Source organism: Pleuronectes platessa, chromosome 16 (genome assembly GCF_947347685.1).
Source record: "Pleuronectes platessa chromosome 16, fPlePla1.1, whole genome shotgun sequence".
NCBI lineage: Eukaryota > Metazoa > Chordata > Actinopteri > Pleuronectiformes > Pleuronectidae > Pleuronectes > Pleuronectes platessa.
The window spans coordinates 3,015,582-3,034,819 of NC_070641.1; the positions used below are offsets into that span (position 1 = coordinate 3,015,582).

A 19,238-nucleotide genomic window follows, 5' to 3' on the forward strand; every position below is an offset into this window, starting at 1 on the left:
ATAGAAACAGATTTTAATGTCAGTGTCTGTGTCGACAGCTCGGCCTGCCTCTGTCCAGTTTGTGCACAGTCCCATGCAACACCATCTTTGGGTCCCAACACCAAATGGTAGGAGAGTGTATGAAAAAGACACATAACCAGATGTAAGTAAGTTAGTTCAAATGAAAATGATAACCTGTTGGTCACTGTCAGGATGTTGCCCTGTTGGACAAACTCATCAAAGAGGACATAGACGCTGGAAAGCTTCCTTTGCTGTTGATAGCCAATGCAGGTGAAGGACAATCACTGATTTAATTTTGCAATCTGTTTCCATGTAGTACAATTTCAGCAATATAAATTTATCACTAGATAAGTAGCTTTTCTGCAGTGTTAATATGTTAATTTGTACTTAAGAGGAGTAACTAGTTTGTGTTTATTTCCCAGGCACCCCTGGGGCCGGCCACACAGACAAGCTGGGCCGTCTGAAGGACTTGTGTGACCAGTACAACATGTGGCTTCATGTGGAGGGGTGAGTGCATTTTTTAAAGTATGACTTTAAAAATACTGGACGCTGGATTGCCGCGCAGCTCCATTCTCTCGCGCGAATTTCTCAGCGCCGGTCAGCCCGCGCTTCTGCTTTATCTGCTTGTTGTTGTATGTAACCCGTTCAATGTCGGGGTTCGGGCGTAAATGATGATGCAAATTAGCACTTTGATGTTTTTAGGCATGAGTCTCTGGAGACGTTGTTTATAGTGTTTTTTCATCTTTTTCAGGGTAAACCTGGCAACCCTGGCACTGGGTCAGGTCACGTCTGCTGTGATGGTAATCATGTTTAAATGCCATCGTCCATGTTTTTTGTGAAAAAGTTTACATTATTGTAAGTCACTTTGGTCACTTTGGAAGTAATGCAACATTACCCAAGGTATTAGTTGTAAATGTACATGACTTTGTCTGAATTGAATGGTTAGGATTCACATAATGTTTCTTTGAGTAACTATAGATTAAAACAGAATAGATAAACCAAACTATGTGATTGCATCAAAATAAGTGTTAAAATCCTTTGTATCGTTCTTTTCCAACCGCAGCATTGACACTGTTACCTCTGTGGATCAGATGCCAAAAATCCCACAAGCATTTTTGAAATTTCTTTGATGCCTATGTCGGAATAAAGCAATGAAAAGCATTTAAGGGTCGGTGCATACCCTGCATGCATTGTGTATATAACCCAAGCAGGCAATACTACCTTCGTCTGTCTGTCGACTGAAAGTTTTATGCTCATCATGGCATTGTGCACAGCGAAAGGGGAAGCGATTTTATTCAGAATTCTGCTTGATGCAGGACGGTAACAACTTTATAGATGTTTTAACAGGCCTAGGACATGGTGAGAAATGAAAAGAGTGTTAGAAAGAGAGTGTGACAGAGGAGAAGAGGCAACAAAGGCTGTAGTTGTCACGGTGAAACTCCTGTTGTGCTCAGCAGGCAGACAAACCTCAGCTCAGCCTAACATAGACCCTACTCTGTACGTGCATGCTGTGTGCATACATCATCCCTTATCCCCCCTCAAGACTGATCAGCTCTAAATGTTAATCCTCGGCAGATTCCCTCCTAACTATCTCACCTTGGGAAACAGACAGGAAATGCATGTTTATGTTGACTTTATTGGTAAAATATTGTTCTTCCCTCTCCAGGCAGCTACCAGAAGTGACAGTATGACACTGACACCAGGTCAGTGGCTGGGACTGCCTGCTATATCCGCTATCACCCTCTACAGGCATGAGGACCCAGCGCTGGTAGTCCAACAATTTCTGTGACTTTTTTGTTCGAGTTTTTGATATTGTGAAAAGAAATAGGAAACTTTATTTTCATCCTACGTGGTTGTCTGCAGTGAAGATTTAATTTTCATTGTTTTTTCATAAAATGAAACAGAATTCGCTTTATTATTGTTAACGTGTGTTTAATTGTGATATATATATATCAATAAAAATTATTCAAAGTTATATATATATAACTTTGAATAATTTTTTTAAATGCTGGCTTTTCAGAGGTCTGAGAAGCAATAAACACAATATTCAGACCCATTTCACAACTTTCAAAATAAAAGCTCTACCATTCCACTCTGTATAAAGCATTGCAACAACAAAAGTAACGTTGTGCTATGAATTCTATGAATGTTGTTACCATGACAGATATCACCACCTGTGCTGTGTCAGTTCATTATGGTGAAATTACTAAATCTAATTTTCAAAACAAATTGGTTTAGTTTTTGACCAGCAGTTTGACTCTGTTGCCATACACTGTATGAGGAAGAATAAATGTTTACTTGAACTAGATTTTTCTTATTTTAATCTTTGTAGGGTATTTTCTGTCCAACTTTTACTTGGTGTTTTTGTCTTTCCCTGACTGTCTGACAGCTGTGTGTTTGTGTTTTGTCCCTCAGTCTTTGGCAGCAGGTTTGACCTCCAGCCAACCTGTGGAGAAGCTGCGAGCGCTGCCTCTCTGGCTTTCCCTGCAATATCTTGGTCACAATGGAATTGTCCAGAAGATCAAGCACGCTACCACTTTGGTGAGCATCACTTAACATCCCCTGAACATCAGAGGGTAATTTTTACACTTTTGCTTGTGTACAGAATAAAGAAATGAAACACAAAATGTCTGTTGGGAGGAGTTATGTGCTGGAACTGTTAGTGAATAACCAACAGGCACAGTCAGGCACTGATACGGTCCTTTTGTACCTTTGCAGAAATCAAAACATGTGTCAACCTACTGTATTTGGCCATCTAGACTATTGCTAGATAAAATAAAAAACAATTTCTTGAAATGTAGTTAGGTACATAATCATGCACATTCTTTACATTTTGCCTTTATTTCTCTCCTCCAGAGCCAGCACCTCCTGCAGAAACTTAAATCTCTGGCTTCTATCAAAACATCGGTATGTGAACTCTTGATATGTTCTGTTGATAATAAGATAATATGTTTATATAATAATAAAAATGGAAGGTGAACAGGCTGCCTGGTCAGGTATCAAGTATTTTCTCAGAAAATGGTCAATGATACTGGGCTGTGGGTGAAGTAATTGAGAAAGAGTATTTTATGAGTCCCCACAGATTGGTTTCAGAGATATGTCAGTGTGCTGTGCGCACTCTTGCTATGCACATTTGCCTATACGTTACACGCGAGTTAAAATGTTGTACTGTGTGTGTCTTAGTGCTGTAGTCACCTGTTCACAACACTGTACATTACTGCTGCACTGTCTGGTTTTAATAGTCAAGTGAGAAACTATACTCCTGACAGATATATTTGATTAATTAATGTAATTATTATTCACAAAGAAGAACAATGAAACCTAAAACTAAATATTTAAAAATAAACGTATAAATACACATGCTGCTCAGTTGTATGCTGATAATGTGACATTGGACTCTAGCCGATCTCAGTGGTGAAATGGAATTGGACAAATAAACCTCTGTCAAACTGTGATACAGCTCATGATTTCAGAAGATGAGATGCCTGGTAGAGGGCCAGGTCATTACTGTTCATTAGTCCTACCCTTCATCACACAACCATGAAACAACAGGCCTTTGTGACTGTTTCGATTTTAACTCAGGAGCAGCATGTGGGAAAATGTGATAATTATACCCTCATAAAGATTAACTCATTAGATTGTGGTACAGTTTGGCTCATCAATAATCATTTATTTAACAGTTTTTTCACCACTCTTATGTGAAATTCAAACACACATTGTTGATATATAGATACTGGTTAATTCGATTATTTGCATGATATACAGCTGGACAGTTGTCCTGTTATGTTTGGTAGGACCACATGGGATCAGACCCTCTTCCTGTATTTATATATACACGTGGAACTTCTAACATGAACAAATGACTTCTGGATGTTCAAAGACAAAATCCATTTGTGTTTATATGATGTACTTGAGACGGAGATGGCTTTGACCATGGTAACAGCCGAGTTATGTTGATACTGAAACAGATTGGCTTAGAGCTTGTTCACTGGCATCTATTGAAGCCTAAACCTTATAACCCTACAGTCACTTAGATTTGATTTACAAAAACAAAGACACATTCAAATATTGCAAGAAAGATTCAGTGAACAACCAGATTAGGGTCAGAATCATGACAGAGTGGTACTAAATCTCACTGCAGCCCGGTAAAGGAACGATGAACTTCTGTTTCGTCGATGACATTCGCTTTGAAGATGCAGCAATTTGAGTTTTTAGTGCCACTGTGTTAGTAAGATATGTATGATTGTGCAGGTGTCTGTATACTTTTTGAACGTGTGTATAGCTGTAACTATAGTCAGTTTTGGTTACCTTGGTTCCAGGGCGTGGTGTCGCAGATCCCGCCCATCTCCGGGGCTTCACTGCGGGACGTTCTGGGCTCTCTCATGATCTCTATTGTAGGTGGGACCAAGCCTCTGCCTGCTCCCTCACTCCCCCTTCCCCTGAGCTTTCCCCTATGTCCTACCTTGTCTACCTTTTCATTCTTGCTGTCACTCCTGGCCATTTTCCTTCACCCACATCAGCTCAGATGGTGTTGCGTCTCCATTGGCTGATGGACTGTTCACTTCTTCCTAATTGTTTAGGATGTGGACCCCTCAGGCATGTTCTTTGGGGTACTTCAGGGAATACCTTTCGATACTCATTATGTCTTGTTGCCTTTAGAAAAAATACAGGGGTCATGAATAATTAATTAATGTGTCACACGCTGTTGCATCCCAGCACTAATTGAAATGAGAATTAGAACACAAAATGATATAGAATACAAAAATTATGTTTGTCTAGTTATCAGTAAAAAGAGATTTTATGCTATACAATGCAATTGTTAACTTGTGTCCGTACAAATATGCAGTTGAAGGGCAGTGTGAAGTATTCTTAGAGGAAATTGTTTCAGGATTTCAGGGACATTCCGAAGTCAGTTCAAAATGCTGATGGTTTAGGCTCTCTGTTTTCAGACATGACCTGCGGGTTAAGTAGAATTGTATACGAACTTTACCCACAGTTTGCTTTTCACACATGGACAACACAGCAGGAGGTTCTCTGTACAGACGCGTCAAATCCTCTGCATTATTTAGGTGAGAGTTGGAGCAGCCGGTTGCGGCAGACAGTGGCAGGAATCTGCGTAGGTCACGGGATTTTCTTGACACCTCTTATCACCACAAACTCTCTTGACATCTTTGTCGGTATCTTGTGTGTGTGTCACCGAGGGTTAGGGTTAGGGTTCTGTGAGTTTGGTAAAAGATTGAGCAGTCTGTTGGTGTGGATTTAGCAAATATATTACCTTAAACAACACGCCCCCCAGCCCATGTAGCACCTGTGTTTGGTTCCTCCTTGATGGTAAACCACTTTCTGTAAGGCTCTATGGTCCTGAGTACATCGTCTGTATTGACAGGTTTGGAGGTATGACTGCCCACCCTGATCCCTTGTGTTCGCTCTCTATTCTGATACTGATACATTGTATCTTATTTCTTTGAAGCCTGGTTCTACTCATCTGAATCATTGTATCTCATCATTGTAGCATGTCTACTCTTCTTGATGGCTAGACCCATGAAATCGTAGCCCTGAATTAAAAGTCTACTTTAGTTTTGTCAATAAGTCAACCTCATGTTTTGTCCATTTTCAGTTGTATAAAATATTTAACGGCTCATTTATGCTGCCTTTGTGCAAAAAGACATATGTCCATTTCAAAGCAATTGTCACGGCCCACATACTTTCATGTGCTCTTGAAGTTGGTTTAGTGAAGAGTACCTGACAACAAACATGGAAAACGAGGATATTGTAATGTGTAAGATTTAGGGGAAAGGGATCTATTGGCAAAAGTTTAATTCAAAATTTCTAACTGAAGTTTTGTCTATTTCATCAAAATTGGAAGTATTATTTTTTTTCTTTGCCCTTAAATGGGCTGCTTATATTGAAATACGTTATATTTACATCGGGAGCGGGTCCTCTCAACAGAGGCTGCCATGTTTTTAACAGTATTCCAGACTGGACAAACTAACCCATTTTGAGTTTTTATGACAACTGAAGGTTTCTCCAGGTTCTCTTTCATGTTTGGAGAGGAGGGTGAGGTGAGGGGTATAAAGCTGTTAGATGAAACATCACCACTAGATGTCACTAAATTCTACAAACCTTTAACATCTTGAAATTAGTTCACCTTAGTTTCTCTGTGGTCCTTAAGGTGTTTCCTTATGTTTGTGGATGTATTCACAGGGATTTTGTAGCTCTGTTACTCTCCTGACAGAACAAACACACTTTTTTCATTATGACATTATATTTGAATTGGCTCCAAATTCCAACCAGTTTATTGCGTTACGTTATTTTGCCTTTTCTGTGTTATCTATCTCAAACAGTAATAGATTAAGTACATTACTCAAACAGTAAACCAGATCAGGTATCAGAGGACCGGCTGAAACCTGCCCACTTGGACCAAACTCAACCTACTGAGGTATCACGCCATGAAACACACTGAAAAATTATTTTAAACGATATTGATGAGATATTTTATATGATATAAATTATCAAATATGCATCCCATACTTTGTATTCCCCTTCTGTTGTCCTGGAGATAATTAAATGTCCCCCTCTGCCCATCCACTACAGCCACACAAGCAGTCATATAGATAAAAGGGGGGGGGGGGGGGGGCTGCTATGAAGACCATCATCATTTACCCCCAAATCAGTACATGGAACCAGTTACATACATACAACAACAGGCGGAGAAAGCAGGGCTGACAGGTGCTGAGAAATGCGCATCCGGTTTGAACAGCCAGGCGCCTGCGCACTTGAGAAAAGCGCTGCGCGGTGAGGTGCTTCAGCGTCCGGTGTGAAACCGGCGTAAGAAGCTTTGGGGTTACCAAGGTAACAAGGGCACTGGGAGTGGTTATAAGTGGATGTCTTGTCGACACCCGGAAGTTCTCTATAGCGGTAAAATGTTTGTGAAATAAAACGCACGCGAAAATTGCACAACGAGAGATCCCCCGACTACTTTATCCCATCGACTCCTACAATAGTTTAAATGCATTACCGGCTCCAGTCCACCATTGTAATTGTGTTCATGTTGTTCTGCTTTTGTATAGAATCAGCCGAAATCAGTATTCATTTTTTAAACTACATACTCAATTTTTTTTTTCAAATGGTAATAGTGCATGTTGATATAGTTAGTTATTGTTTTATGACATTGATGCCATCTAGTCTTAGTCATTGAAAGAAGGTTGTTGACGAACATACAGTTACCTTTTAAATGTATTGGAACAACTTTGTCCTTGTTGTACACCGAACGCATTAGATCAAATAATGAATAGGAGATGAGAACGTATTGTTTGGTATTGGGTCTAGATGTGTGAAATGATTCAGGTCCAGTGACTGACTTGGCCAATCTAAAACCTACTTTTCAAATGTTGTAGTGGATGCATGACTTTCAGAGTAAATGTTTCTGGAGAAGTCTGACTTGATTCTTCAGCTACGGTCATGAGTAACATGCTAAGGTTCCCACCCATTGGAGGTGGCTAAAATACTTCCACAGGGAGGTGGCTAGAAAGTGTCCTAATCAGATGTCCCGAAGATGTCAACATGGCTCCTTTCAACATGAGGCCAAAGCTGACTCCTTATGTTATTTTAGACCAGAACAACAAATAAGTTAAATGCAGCTGTATCGACTGCCATTCATTCTTTGTTATCTTTGCGGTACCAGGATTTGGTTTTAATTGTTCTTCTGTTACAGACTTTAGCAGTGAATGTTGGGGTCCATAGCATCCATGGCAATCTTCTATATACATGTTGGTGGATAACTATCAAATGTTAACCAGAATCCAGGTTTAGAAAAGCCTTGGTTGTGTTCTGACTTTTTGACAAATTTTGTCAAAGAAAAACTTGTTTATGTGTGCTATGACCTCTACTTTTCACCTGTTTACCGGAAAATGTGTTAACCTGGTTCTCATATAATCAGCAGGGGCATCAGATCTAGCAATTTTTAGTTTTCCTTTTTACTTGACTCTTCTTTGTCTACATTGTTATTGCTCATTCGTGCTTTGTCTAAAAATATCTTAATAACTGTATAGAATTCTGATGTGGACTTCTTGAGCCTTCATTTATCTATCATTAACTCCTGTCTGAGTCTGTTGCTTCATCTAGTGCTGGGTTCATCCTGTGGTTATATACTTAAAGATTAGTTTTGCCACTCCTCATTAGCCCATGCCCTCTGGTCTGAGTGGTACAAAAGGAGAAAACCCTGGAGAGTCTGAGGTGTGTCATCCCACCAACAGTCTATCTACATTAGATCCACCAAAACCTGAGTGTTCAAACACTGGCTACTTTCACACCACTTCACATCTGACTAGTCACCTTCTAAAGTGTGATTGAATGACAGATATTTGGTTTGGAAAGTTACAAAAAAATTTGAGAAGAGTTAATCGAATCTTAAAATACTGTTGCATTCTGAATAAATAATAAATCAACATTTCAGTCAGACTGAGCTCATCACACCTTTTGCAATTCTCTTCTCCCACAACAGTCCATCAAAGTCTGACATCTCTTTAACTTCAAATAAAAAATCTGGATCACATGTTCATAATAGAAACAAGTAAAAATAAATGGATACCCAGTAATAAACATAATAAATGTCGTCTGTTGATTTACAGTTTATTTTTAGCCCTATAACATATATGATGGATATTCACAAACTGTGAAGTTTATTTTCTAGTCATGTGATCATCATTCAAGCTTCACTTTGTTGAAGATCACTTTTGGATGTCACTGTTACCGACTGTACTGGCAGCTATCATTATTTTTATCGTATTAAGAACTTTATTCATGGTTTTGACAAAGTTGCTCATAATTAAAGCCATCGTAGCTGAATAAAAATCCAAAGTTAACTCAGAGGGATAAAGACCAGCTTCGTAATACAGGTTATCAGGAGGGCTGATGTTGGGTTCATTGTAACCGGATACAGAAAATATATCCTGGGTATGTTTAACTGGCTTCATTGTACAGGCCCCCGACTTGGATCAAATAACCATTGTCTCTTCCAATATGTGAAACATATCACATGAGGGTTTAAAACATGTGCATGTGAGGCAATTCCTCACATGCACATGAATTATTCATGACCCTCACATCAACACCAGAGAAACACTAACGTTCATTTCAGTTCCACCCAGACATGATTCTTGCCTTTTTCTTTCACCTGGATGTCATCAATGATAGTCCTCACTATAGGTCTTACTGTTTTACATGTGACTTCATTGAGATTGGTTGTTTGCTGAATATGACTCTGGTTTAATCACATTGCTAAATTTGACACAAATATTAAATTGGTGCTAAGAGGAGATGGATGAATTGTATAGCACAGGTACTGAATGTCATGATGCTGCCTGCATCAAAAACCTGGTTGCATGATTTGGAGTATTGTGAATTGATAGAGTAACGAGTAAATGAAGTGACCATTCTCATATTTTTATTGTTTCCTCAGTTTCGTTTTGACTTACCTCAAGTATGTGGCAGCCAATTCATCTTTACAGCTAAACCCTTAAAACTGGAGCTGTTTGGGTCACTTTTAATCTTCATATTGTGGTGCTGACCACAATTAATTCAATGTATGGGAACGGACAAGTGTAAAAATACTCTGGGTTCATTATTAAACTCTAGCAGGTCAGAGGATGTTAGCTGAAACATTCAAATATGGCCCAGGACACATGACAATTCCTACAGATAAAAGAATGTGGCCATATGCGTCACAGACCACCGCACAATGTGTTCTGAGTGATCAAATTTCCAAGACATCAATGTGTTTCAGGTGTGTTTACACCTGAACTTATGGAGCTGACCACTTGTGATCAGTTCACCTGAGCCCGATGTTAAAACCAGGTCTGAACGAGGTCTGGGGGGCACCACCAACTGCATACACAGCAGTTTAAACAAAACCTGTATGTGACATACTGTTCAGTTCCAGTTACCATGGGCATAACATATAGTCGCTTCAGTAGGCATGGACACGGAGCAAACTCTTGAATACATGTTTACATCACACAGTTTTTACTTATGATAGTTGTTTTGCATGTCAAAATATCAGTGGGTAAGTAGTGAAACAATGAACATCTCAGATGCCTGATTAGTGTCGTCGTGTGTCCAACAGGTGGAGGATGAAAACAACTCTCCTGTGGTGTTGTTCAAATTTTCCCAGGAAATGAGTGCTGGTAAGGGTCTCACTCTTTGTTCAAGCATTCCTGGCTTCTTCAATGTTCTTTTCAGTTTCTGTGATTTCTCCTAGTGCACACGCGCTGCAGTCTCATGCCCTTTTATGGGCGTTGGCGGGCGTTTACCTATACTAATTAGGAAAAACTGAAATATGATTCCAACTTACGAACACATGATATTCATCAAAATAAGAACACAGATGTGAACAATTCTGCAGTATAAGAACGCGTCATGAATCTGACGAAGAGTTTTCTTAGAAAACTTCATAAGAAAAATATTAGTTAATGAGGACGTATGTTTTTTTTTTTCCCCTGCTAAAACTTTTTTTCGTCAGTAGGCTTACCTCACACTAGTAGAGGGCTGAGGGCAGAAGGTGTTGCACCTTGATAGGCCTCATCAGGCAGATTTTTTTTATTTGTAAATATTGGCTGTACAAATAACTTAACTTAACCATAAACTTTATTATCAGTAAATATATAATACAAATACAACCAAATATATAACTTGAATGAAAATGTGAACGAGCAACTTTCATGCATTGTCAATTCTGTAGAATATAAATTTTCATGGCATATTGGGAGGCATAATCGCAGTTACTGATATGTCTGTGAAAGGTTCATATGGGCCAATATTATCAGCCAATACATATTTCGTTTGGGCTCAATTTTTTTTTCCTTTTTCACATTCTTATAGCATCTAGTGGAGGTTCAGTGGAGGGTTACTGTGTCGGTGAGAAAGAGGTCCTCGATACGTTCAACAGATGGGTGAGTATAAACACGTGTTGTAACTTGTACTATTGTGTGTATGCTTGTGAGTGCTGCATTAATCAATATTTTATACATTAAAAAAGAATCAATTATTATTAGTATTGCAAATACTAATAATAATCCTGAGAATTACTACCAACTATAAAGTTCTTCTCAGCTCCAGCAAGTTTCACTTGTAGTTCATTATGACTTCACAACCTTCAAATCTAATCTCATCAACCTCATTTCCAGATTCTGATAAACCCAATGTATACTAGAGAACATAGAGGAGCAGATATAAGTGCCAGGTATTTTTCTCAAGGTTTGGTGGACATCCCTAACGAGAAGGTCGGCGGTTCGATCCCAGTCTTCCAAATTGTATAAGTGTCCTTGGGCAAGATACTGAACCAAGACTTTCCACTCATTTACAAAACCCATAGATGCACTATATGAATGGGTGAATGGCAATAGACTGAACTGTAAAAAGCTTTGAGTCGTCATCAACACTAGAAAAGTGTCAATCCTCCCTCACTTACAAAATAGTCATTAGTTATGGCTTCTATAGCAGAATGCTATGCGCCATTAGTAAATCCATTAAGAATGTGGCCTGTAGGACAGAGGGACAATGTTTGCCACTATATAACATTGTTATATAGCAGTGCAGTGAACATATTTTAGGCTGCAAAAGAGAATAAGACCATGAATAGTCATTTTTCAGGTAACTTGATAAAGACCAGATCAGTATTTTCTGTGACCACTCTTTGCCTTTAAAACAGCACAGGTTCTCCTTAGTACAATAACGGATACAGTTACTTAAAGTTCTTTCAGGAACGCAGCAGGAAGGTTGCTTCAATCATCTTAGAGAACCTGCTATATTAGTTCTGTCTCCTCCTGAGATCCCACTCTGACCCCTATGATGCTGCGTTCAGACCTCTGTGAGGTCCAGACCCTCTGCTTCAGGACTCTCTTTTCTTCATGTCTCTGAGGATTGTTATTGATTATGCTGTGGTTTGGGCTCGTTGCATCCTAGATGCAGATTGAAAGTGGGTCCATGAATATGGCTCCCTGCACTTCCGTGTACAGTATCAAAACATTTGTACAGTCAGAAATGAGCCCTTTTAGATAAAATGTAACAGGCATTATTTTTGTCAGTGGTTTCAGCACATAAGTCCCAAATTGACAAACAAGATGACGTGTATTTCTTTCTGATGTAGCTGGGTGAACAGTTAGCACAGTTGGTTCCCACCAGTGGAGTAGATGTGGTGGAGCTCGACGAGGAGGGTTTCTGTATTCGCTTCAGTCCCCTCCTGACTGCTGCAGGTAACATGAACTCACAGACAAACAAACACTGGCTTGTACATATTGTACAATATATTGTATATATTGCACTATTGCTCAATGTAACCAGCAAGAGTAACAAAGTCACCAGGAATCAGTGGTGACTGTGACATCCTGTTCCCACCCAGTCCTGGGGACCCTGCAGGAGGACGTTGAGGAGCTGGTGGAGAAGCTGACTGAGCTTGTGCCTGTGATGAGCTCCACTATGAGCCTCAGACAGGACTTCAGAGAGGAGAGCCACCGGCACTCAGCCTCGCTCACATACGTAGAGGAGATCAGCTGGCCTGGCCTTGGAGCTGTGAGGTAAGGCGGAATAGGTTTGAGGCTATAAAGAACTCTAGTAAATCATCATCTATGAATAAAGAAAACAAAATCAGTTTAATGAACCTTAAACTAAGTTGGCAAGGAGATTGGGTCTTGTTTACCAATATATTCTTTAGTTTTATCTTAAATTTGTTAGATTCATGATGTGTTCTTAAACTACAGAATTGTTCACACCTGTGTTCTTTTGTTGATAAATGCCATCATCTTAAGAAGAAAGTGCATGCAATATATTCCTAATTAGCATATGACAATGCCCTCCCAAATGGCCATTAATGGGCATGAGCGTGCAGAGCCGTGTGCGCACACAGAAATCACAAAAACTGAGTAGAAGAAGTCAAGAATTCCAATATGAAAATCGAAGCAGTGGATATGAAAGAAACCTCCCCAAAAACCTTGTGGTGCAGTTAAACTTTCAAAGAAAGTGGTATCGGGAAAAAGTTGCAGAAGTTAAAAAAAGTGTAGAGCTGTGAAAAATAACGCGTTAACGCGTTATGATTAAATTTAACGCATGCGCAGAAGGACCTTCCAATTCCGCCGCCTCTGCACTAGTCGCCGCTCTAATGCAGTCAGACGGCAGCTGCCATTCAAACAAACAAACAACATGGATAATTCTGATGAACCTGAGGACCTTCTGGACGGGAAGATCGTGTTCCAAAAAAACAAAGATCGAACATTCAGTAAAACCAAGGTGATATGCACACTCTGCGAGAAGACGTTATCGTTTCACCGTAGCAATTCCCGCCTAACCACCGCAACGCGAAGCATGTGTTGCTCGGCGAGGGGCGTTCAAGTGGAATGCACCAAACCAGACTCACTCGCCGGACACATTGTGCAAAAGAAGCGGTCAGCTTTACTGTCAGAGAATTTGAACAAGTTAGTTTGCCTCACCAACTGGCTAAAGACCGAGTAGCTAAGAGGGCCTTTAGAGGCATTAGATTGTATCATGGTGTGGTTAATGGTTGTGTGACAAAAAATATAAAAAATGTCAACCATCCTATGGCTAAGAAGCTCAAATAATTTCTGTTTAATTTAAAAAAAAAAGTTTTATTCAACCACACAATGGCTAAGGAGCCCGAATTCTGTTTAGGATGAAGATTATATTAATGTTCCATATCGAAAAGCAATGATAACTGCTGAAGAACTGCTGAGTTGCAGCACAAAAGAAAAGTTAAATGTCATAAATCTTGTTTTCACAAAAATATTCCGAAAAAATCGGTAATGTGATTAATCATGATTAATCCATAGAAACCTGTGATTAATTTGATTAAAAATTGTAATCATTTCACAGCCCTAAAAAAGTGGTTTGTTCTCAAATCTAAAGTCAAAACACATATTGTCAGTTACTGAAAAGAGAGGGAAGGGAAGGGAAGTGAGAGGAAGGGGGACAGACTTGTTATTTGAGCTGGATCAGCCAGCTTTGGAAACACAGCCCTGCTGGCCGGACTGGCAGGGCTCAGACTAATATTTGTAATCTGGAAGGAGACCTGGCTGCTGTGCTGTGCACACTGCTGGTTGCATCTTCTGGGTCCTCTCCTGCCCAAAAATCAAGCTTGTTTTTTTTTTTATAGTTAACAGGTTACGAAAGGACAGAACAATTTAAGTAAAGGCTATTGCTGTAAAACCATGGAACATGTGATACATTGAATATGTAAACACCAATGTGTAAAGCCTAAACAAGAGTGACTATTTGTGTGAATAAGTATTCTCTTCTTCAACACTTCCATGTGTGTAAAATCTCATTTGCACTGAAACCCTTCGTTTTTTTTACATGATGTGTTTCAGTCTTGAGATTAATTCTAAACTTTAAACAATCACATATCAGCAAAATATGATATCATTACTATCCTTGAAGAAAATACTAGATTATTTTGCACATGCATGTCAGTAGTCAAGTCAAATCAAATCAAATCAAATCAAAGTTTATTGTCACAAGCACCAATGACAGCGTCATTGGAGCAGTGAAATTATTGTGACCTGGTAGGCAACATCTACGCAGTAGACGACTTTACAAAATAGAAAAATAACATACTATGTAACATAACATATAAAATAACATCGTAACATATAACATAGTCAAGTGATGCATTGGTTTACAGGGTGAAGGATGGGGGAATATTAAATTAAATAATATGAATATATGTATAACATATAACATAGTCAAATGAAGCAGCAGTTTACAGGGTGAAGAAGTGGGGAATATTAAATAAATGAATATATGTGAAGTAAGTGTATTTGTATGAGTGGGGGAGCAGAATATACATGGTGACTGTTCAGAGGGTAGAAAAATAACATACTATTTAGCATAACATATAACATAACATCGTAACATATAACTCTGATAGAAATTTTACTATTAGGGCAATGATTGATATGAGGAACTACTTTGATGTTTCGAAAGATAACAAATGTTGCCTGAGAAGTCAGGGTTGCACTCAAACTGATGTTATATGACTTCCTCACTGACAGGGTCACCTAACAAAGACTTAACAGAACGGGGGATCTGTGGTTGTAAACATTGGGAAAGGGATCTTGAAAACAGATCTTACATTCCAAGTGTCTGGGAAAGAGTAGGTGACAGGATATTGGTCACCTATTGCTTAACATGAAAGAGGTTGATCGATAACATTTGTTTCCTCTATAGGAGGGGCTTGGAGATGTATAAAGTGCTGCTTTTCTTGTATGTCATTGCTCATTGTATGAAATCTATTCCATGGTCTTGTACATTGATGCCCATCTGCAGATGTAGAATAAAACTTCCAGAATGACATTGTAATGACTTGTGCTTGACTATTGAGAAATTCCCATGACAATAACATAGCCAAGTGAAGCAGTACTTAACAGGGTGAAGGAGTGGGGAATATTAAATAAAATGAATATATGTGAAGTAAGTGTATTTGTATGAGTGGGGAAGCAGAATGTACATGGTGACTGTTCAGAGGGTCAGTGTTGATTGTTCAGAAGCCTTACGTTCTGGGAGAAGAAGCTGTTTGTTATTCTGGTAGTCCGTGCTCGGATGCTCCGGTAACATCTGCCAGACGGCAGCAGTGTGAGAAGTCCACAGCTTGGGTGGCTGTGGTCCTTGATGATCTTCAGTGCTTTTCTAAGGCATCTTGTGCTGTAGATGCCTTTCACGGAAGGGAGATGGCAGCCAATGATGCGCTCCGCTGTCTTCACCACCCTCTGCAGGGCCTTGCGATCAGCAGTGGAGCAGCTACCATACCAGGCAGTGATGCAGCCTGAGAGGATGCTCTCAATGGTGCACCTGTAAAAGTTTGTTAAAGTTTTTGCAGCCATGCCAAACTTCTTGAGTCTCCTCAGGAAGTATAAGCGCTTTTGTGCAGTTTTGAACACAGAGTCCGCTTGGTTGGACCAGGTAAGGTCATCCGTGATGAACACACAGAGGAACTTGAACTCAGTGACTCTCTCTACTACAGCTCCATCGATGTGTAACGGACCGTGACCCCCCCTCTGCAGCTTCCTGAAGTCCACGATCATCTCCTTGGTCTTGCAGACGTTGAGAGACAGGTTGTTCTCTTGGCCCCATGTTTCCAAGCCTCTGACCTCATCTCTATAGGTGGTCTCATCGTTGTTAGAGATGAGACCCAGGATGGTGATGTCGTCTGCAAATTTGAGGATGATGTTGGAACTGTGTGTTGCCACACAGTCCTGCGTGTACAGAGAGTACAGGAGGGGGCTGAGTATGCAGCCCTGAGGGTCCCCGATACTCAGAGTCAGTGAGGAGGAGGTGTGGTTGCCCATTCTCACCACCTGGGGTCTGCTCGTCAGGAAGTCCAAGATCCAGTTACACGGCGGTTTAAGACCCAGGCTCCTGAGTTTGGGAACGAGTTTGGCAGGCACAATTGTGTTGAACGCGGAGCTGTAGTCCACGAACAGCATCCTCACATATGTGTTGGCCTTTTCCAGGTGGGAGAGGGTGGTGTGTGTTGCCAGGGCGATTGCATCGTCCGTGGATCGGTTTGCGCGGTATGCTAATTGGAGGGGGTCAAGGGTGTTTGGAAGGGTCGAGCAGATGTTAGCCGCTCGAAGCACTTCATGATGGTGGAGGACAGTGCTACAGGGCGGTAGTCATTTAAACAGGTGATGGATGATTTCTTGGGTATGGGGATGATGGTGGCTTGCTTGAAGCAGGTGGGGACTGTTGATAGTTGTAGGGAGAGGTTGAATATGGAGGTGAAGACCTCTGCTAGCTGGTCGGCGCACCCACTGAGGACACGGCCTGGAACTCCATCGGGCCCTGATGACTTTCGAGGCTTCAATCTTTGAAGCTCTCACTTCACGTCAGCCACGGTCAGGGACAGAGTGCAGTCATCGTCTCGGTCCTCAGCCAGTCTCGCGGATGGAAGGGGGTTGGTGGCCTCAAACCGTGCGTAGAAGGTGTTGAGGTCATCAGGTAGGGAGGCAGCATGCTGATCATCACTGCTATTTCTCCCTTTATAGCCAGTGATGTGTCGCAGGCCAGCCCAAAAGCGTCGGGGGTCAGAGCTGAGGTAGTTGGATTCCAGCTTGTCCCTGTAGTCTCTAAGTGTGTGTAAGAGTGCTCTTGAGTGTGCATAGATTCTGTTCTTATCCCAGATAAGACAACATTGATGAATGAGGCCTAATCTTCTTATCAGTTCAGTCAGTAAAAACTCTACTTACATTTATAATTGTCATTCAGGGTTATGAAGGATTACACCATATGGCAATGACAGATGCAGGTCTGAACACATATATATATATTCAGCTGATGTGAGTTGATAAACTGTTGAAGCCATTAATCAACAACACTCATCATCTTCACTATGTGAGGTTATGTGTGCATCTGCATCTGATAAGTGGGAGAGGTTCAATGGAAGTGAAGCTGGGTAAAATGGGCTGGATGGTATTAGAGGTATCAAATCAATTCAAGTCAAGGGCAGTTGCAGGAAGTAGGGAAAGATGGCAATGTTAGGTTTAGCTAATGGTTGCATAACATGGCTTAGTAGTGGGTTTGGTGGGTACAGCAGCTGGACAGATTCAGAGCACGTCATCTGGTAAGGAAGTACATCAGTGAAGTGCAGAGTTTGGAGTGTGGGTAGAGTAAGGTAAGAATCACTGCTGATAAATAGGTGGGATTATTGGTGGTGAAAGTAATTATGATAAGGTGAGAAATGTATTTGTTGATTGAGAACAGGAGTCAAGCCTCCCTCACTTACAAAATAGTAATTAGTTATGGCTTCGAGAGCAGACTGCTATGAGCCATTAGTAAATCTATTAAGAATGTGGCCCGTGGGATTCAAATAGGTGTGTTGATGCTCAGGTACGAACCACAGGCTGAAAGAATGGATGAGAGCAGGAGGAAGCAGGAGCTGGAAAAGATAAACTCTGAGCTGCTGAGGAAGCTACAAGACCTTGACACAGACATCATCTTCTCCACTGGTTAGTACTGCATCACATCTGACTGGCCTCCGAACAATGAGACAAACTGTTACTGTCTCATTAAACACTTGTGCCTTTTCTGTGTCATCCTCTGTCCCCAGGTCCTGAGTTTGGGGTGGAAGAGGACTGCATCTTTGTGGGCATGGTGACTGAGGACGTTGATGTTTCAGAGCTAGTGGATACCATAGCTGCCCTAGGGAGGGACATAGAGGAGAGTGGAAGGGTAACTGCTATATTAATTTATTTCTAATGACCCGAAGGTCATTAGAAAAATGCAAAAACTGTTCTCAGATATTAAATCAATAGTTCAAGTCATTGTGTTCACGTGTCTTAGTCTGACAAAGTTGAGATTATTTATTTGATTAGTTATGGGTTTTAAAGTAAATTCAGTACTATTTGTATAGTCCCGAATCATAACATACATTATTTCAAGGCACTTTTATAGTAAGGTTTGGACCTTAAAAATGTTTAGTTTTTTCTCTTTGCTGCTTACAGTTTAATCGACATGAAGTGATGTTACATTTTCATAGGCTGATATTGATAGCAGTGGTTCCTGCTGGTAGTCACCCTCCAGCTTTGGCCAAACTATAAACAGCTCAGGTTAAGGTCAGCTGAGGTTAATGTGAGTTTTATTGTAGAAAATTCTCAGATTTAGTTCAACTCTGTCAGATCTAAATGATGATGCAACACAACGCAGCAGAAGGGATCTACACTGAATTATTGATCATAGATTGACAGTATATCAGTTTATCCAAACAGGGTAATTAAGTGGCATAACCACACAGCTTTGGTTGACAAACAATCATTCTTTTTCTTGTTCCAGAAAAATGAACATAGCATAACTTACATATTACATTTCTAAATCATTGTGACTCTTCCTGTGTAGCTGTTAGAGAACATGACAGAGGTGGTGAGGAAAGGCATCCTGGAGGCAGAGCTGCAGCTGCTAAAGGCCAACGAGGAGAAACTCATGGAAGAGGTGTGTGCATGTGTGCGTGTGTGTGCGTGCGTGCGTGCGTGCATGTCTGTGTGTGTGTCACACTATACAAATCCATTCCACTGATCTGTGTGTCTTGTTCTGTGTATTTCAGGGGATGCTGAGACAGCTTCCTCTGGTTGGCTCTGTTTTAAACTGGTTCTCTCCTGTTGGAAGCTCCATACAGGGGAGGACCTTTAACCTGGCTGCAGGTACTGTGGCCATACATTGGGACAATGACCAATAACTCT

General features: G+C 40.5%; 1 protein-coding gene across 5 annotated transcripts in view; it reads left to right on the forward strand.

Moving 5' to 3' along the window:
• The window catches only part of pdxdc1 (pyridoxal-dependent decarboxylase domain containing 1), a 33,167-nt gene that overhangs the window by 8,416 nt on the left and 5,513 nt on the right, over positions 1 to 19,238 (forward strand). For all 5 annotated transcript variants that reach the window (XM_053442670.1, XM_053442669.1, XM_053442671.1 and 2 more), the window contains 15 exons: positions 39 to 107; positions 192 to 270; positions 423 to 507; positions 752 to 800; positions 1,667 to 1,768; positions 2,416 to 2,541; positions 2,857 to 2,907; positions 10,124 to 10,184; positions 10,879 to 10,949; positions 12,146 to 12,251; positions 12,398 to 12,572; positions 17,893 to 18,011; positions 18,113 to 18,234; positions 18,898 to 18,990; positions 19,103 to 19,199. In XM_053442670.1, coding sequence (XP_053298645.1) covers positions 39 to 107; positions 192 to 270; positions 423 to 507; positions 752 to 800; positions 1,667 to 1,768; positions 2,416 to 2,541; positions 2,857 to 2,907; positions 10,124 to 10,184; positions 10,879 to 10,949; positions 12,146 to 12,251; positions 12,398 to 12,572; positions 17,893 to 18,011; positions 18,113 to 18,234; positions 18,898 to 18,990; positions 19,103 to 19,199 — 1,405 coding nt within the window. The remainder of the gene's footprint in view (positions 1 to 38; positions 108 to 191; positions 271 to 422; positions 508 to 751; positions 801 to 1,666; positions 1,769 to 2,415; positions 2,542 to 2,856; positions 2,908 to 10,123; positions 10,185 to 10,878; positions 10,950 to 12,145; positions 12,252 to 12,397; positions 12,573 to 17,892; positions 18,012 to 18,112; positions 18,235 to 18,897; positions 18,991 to 19,102; positions 19,200 to 19,238) is intronic.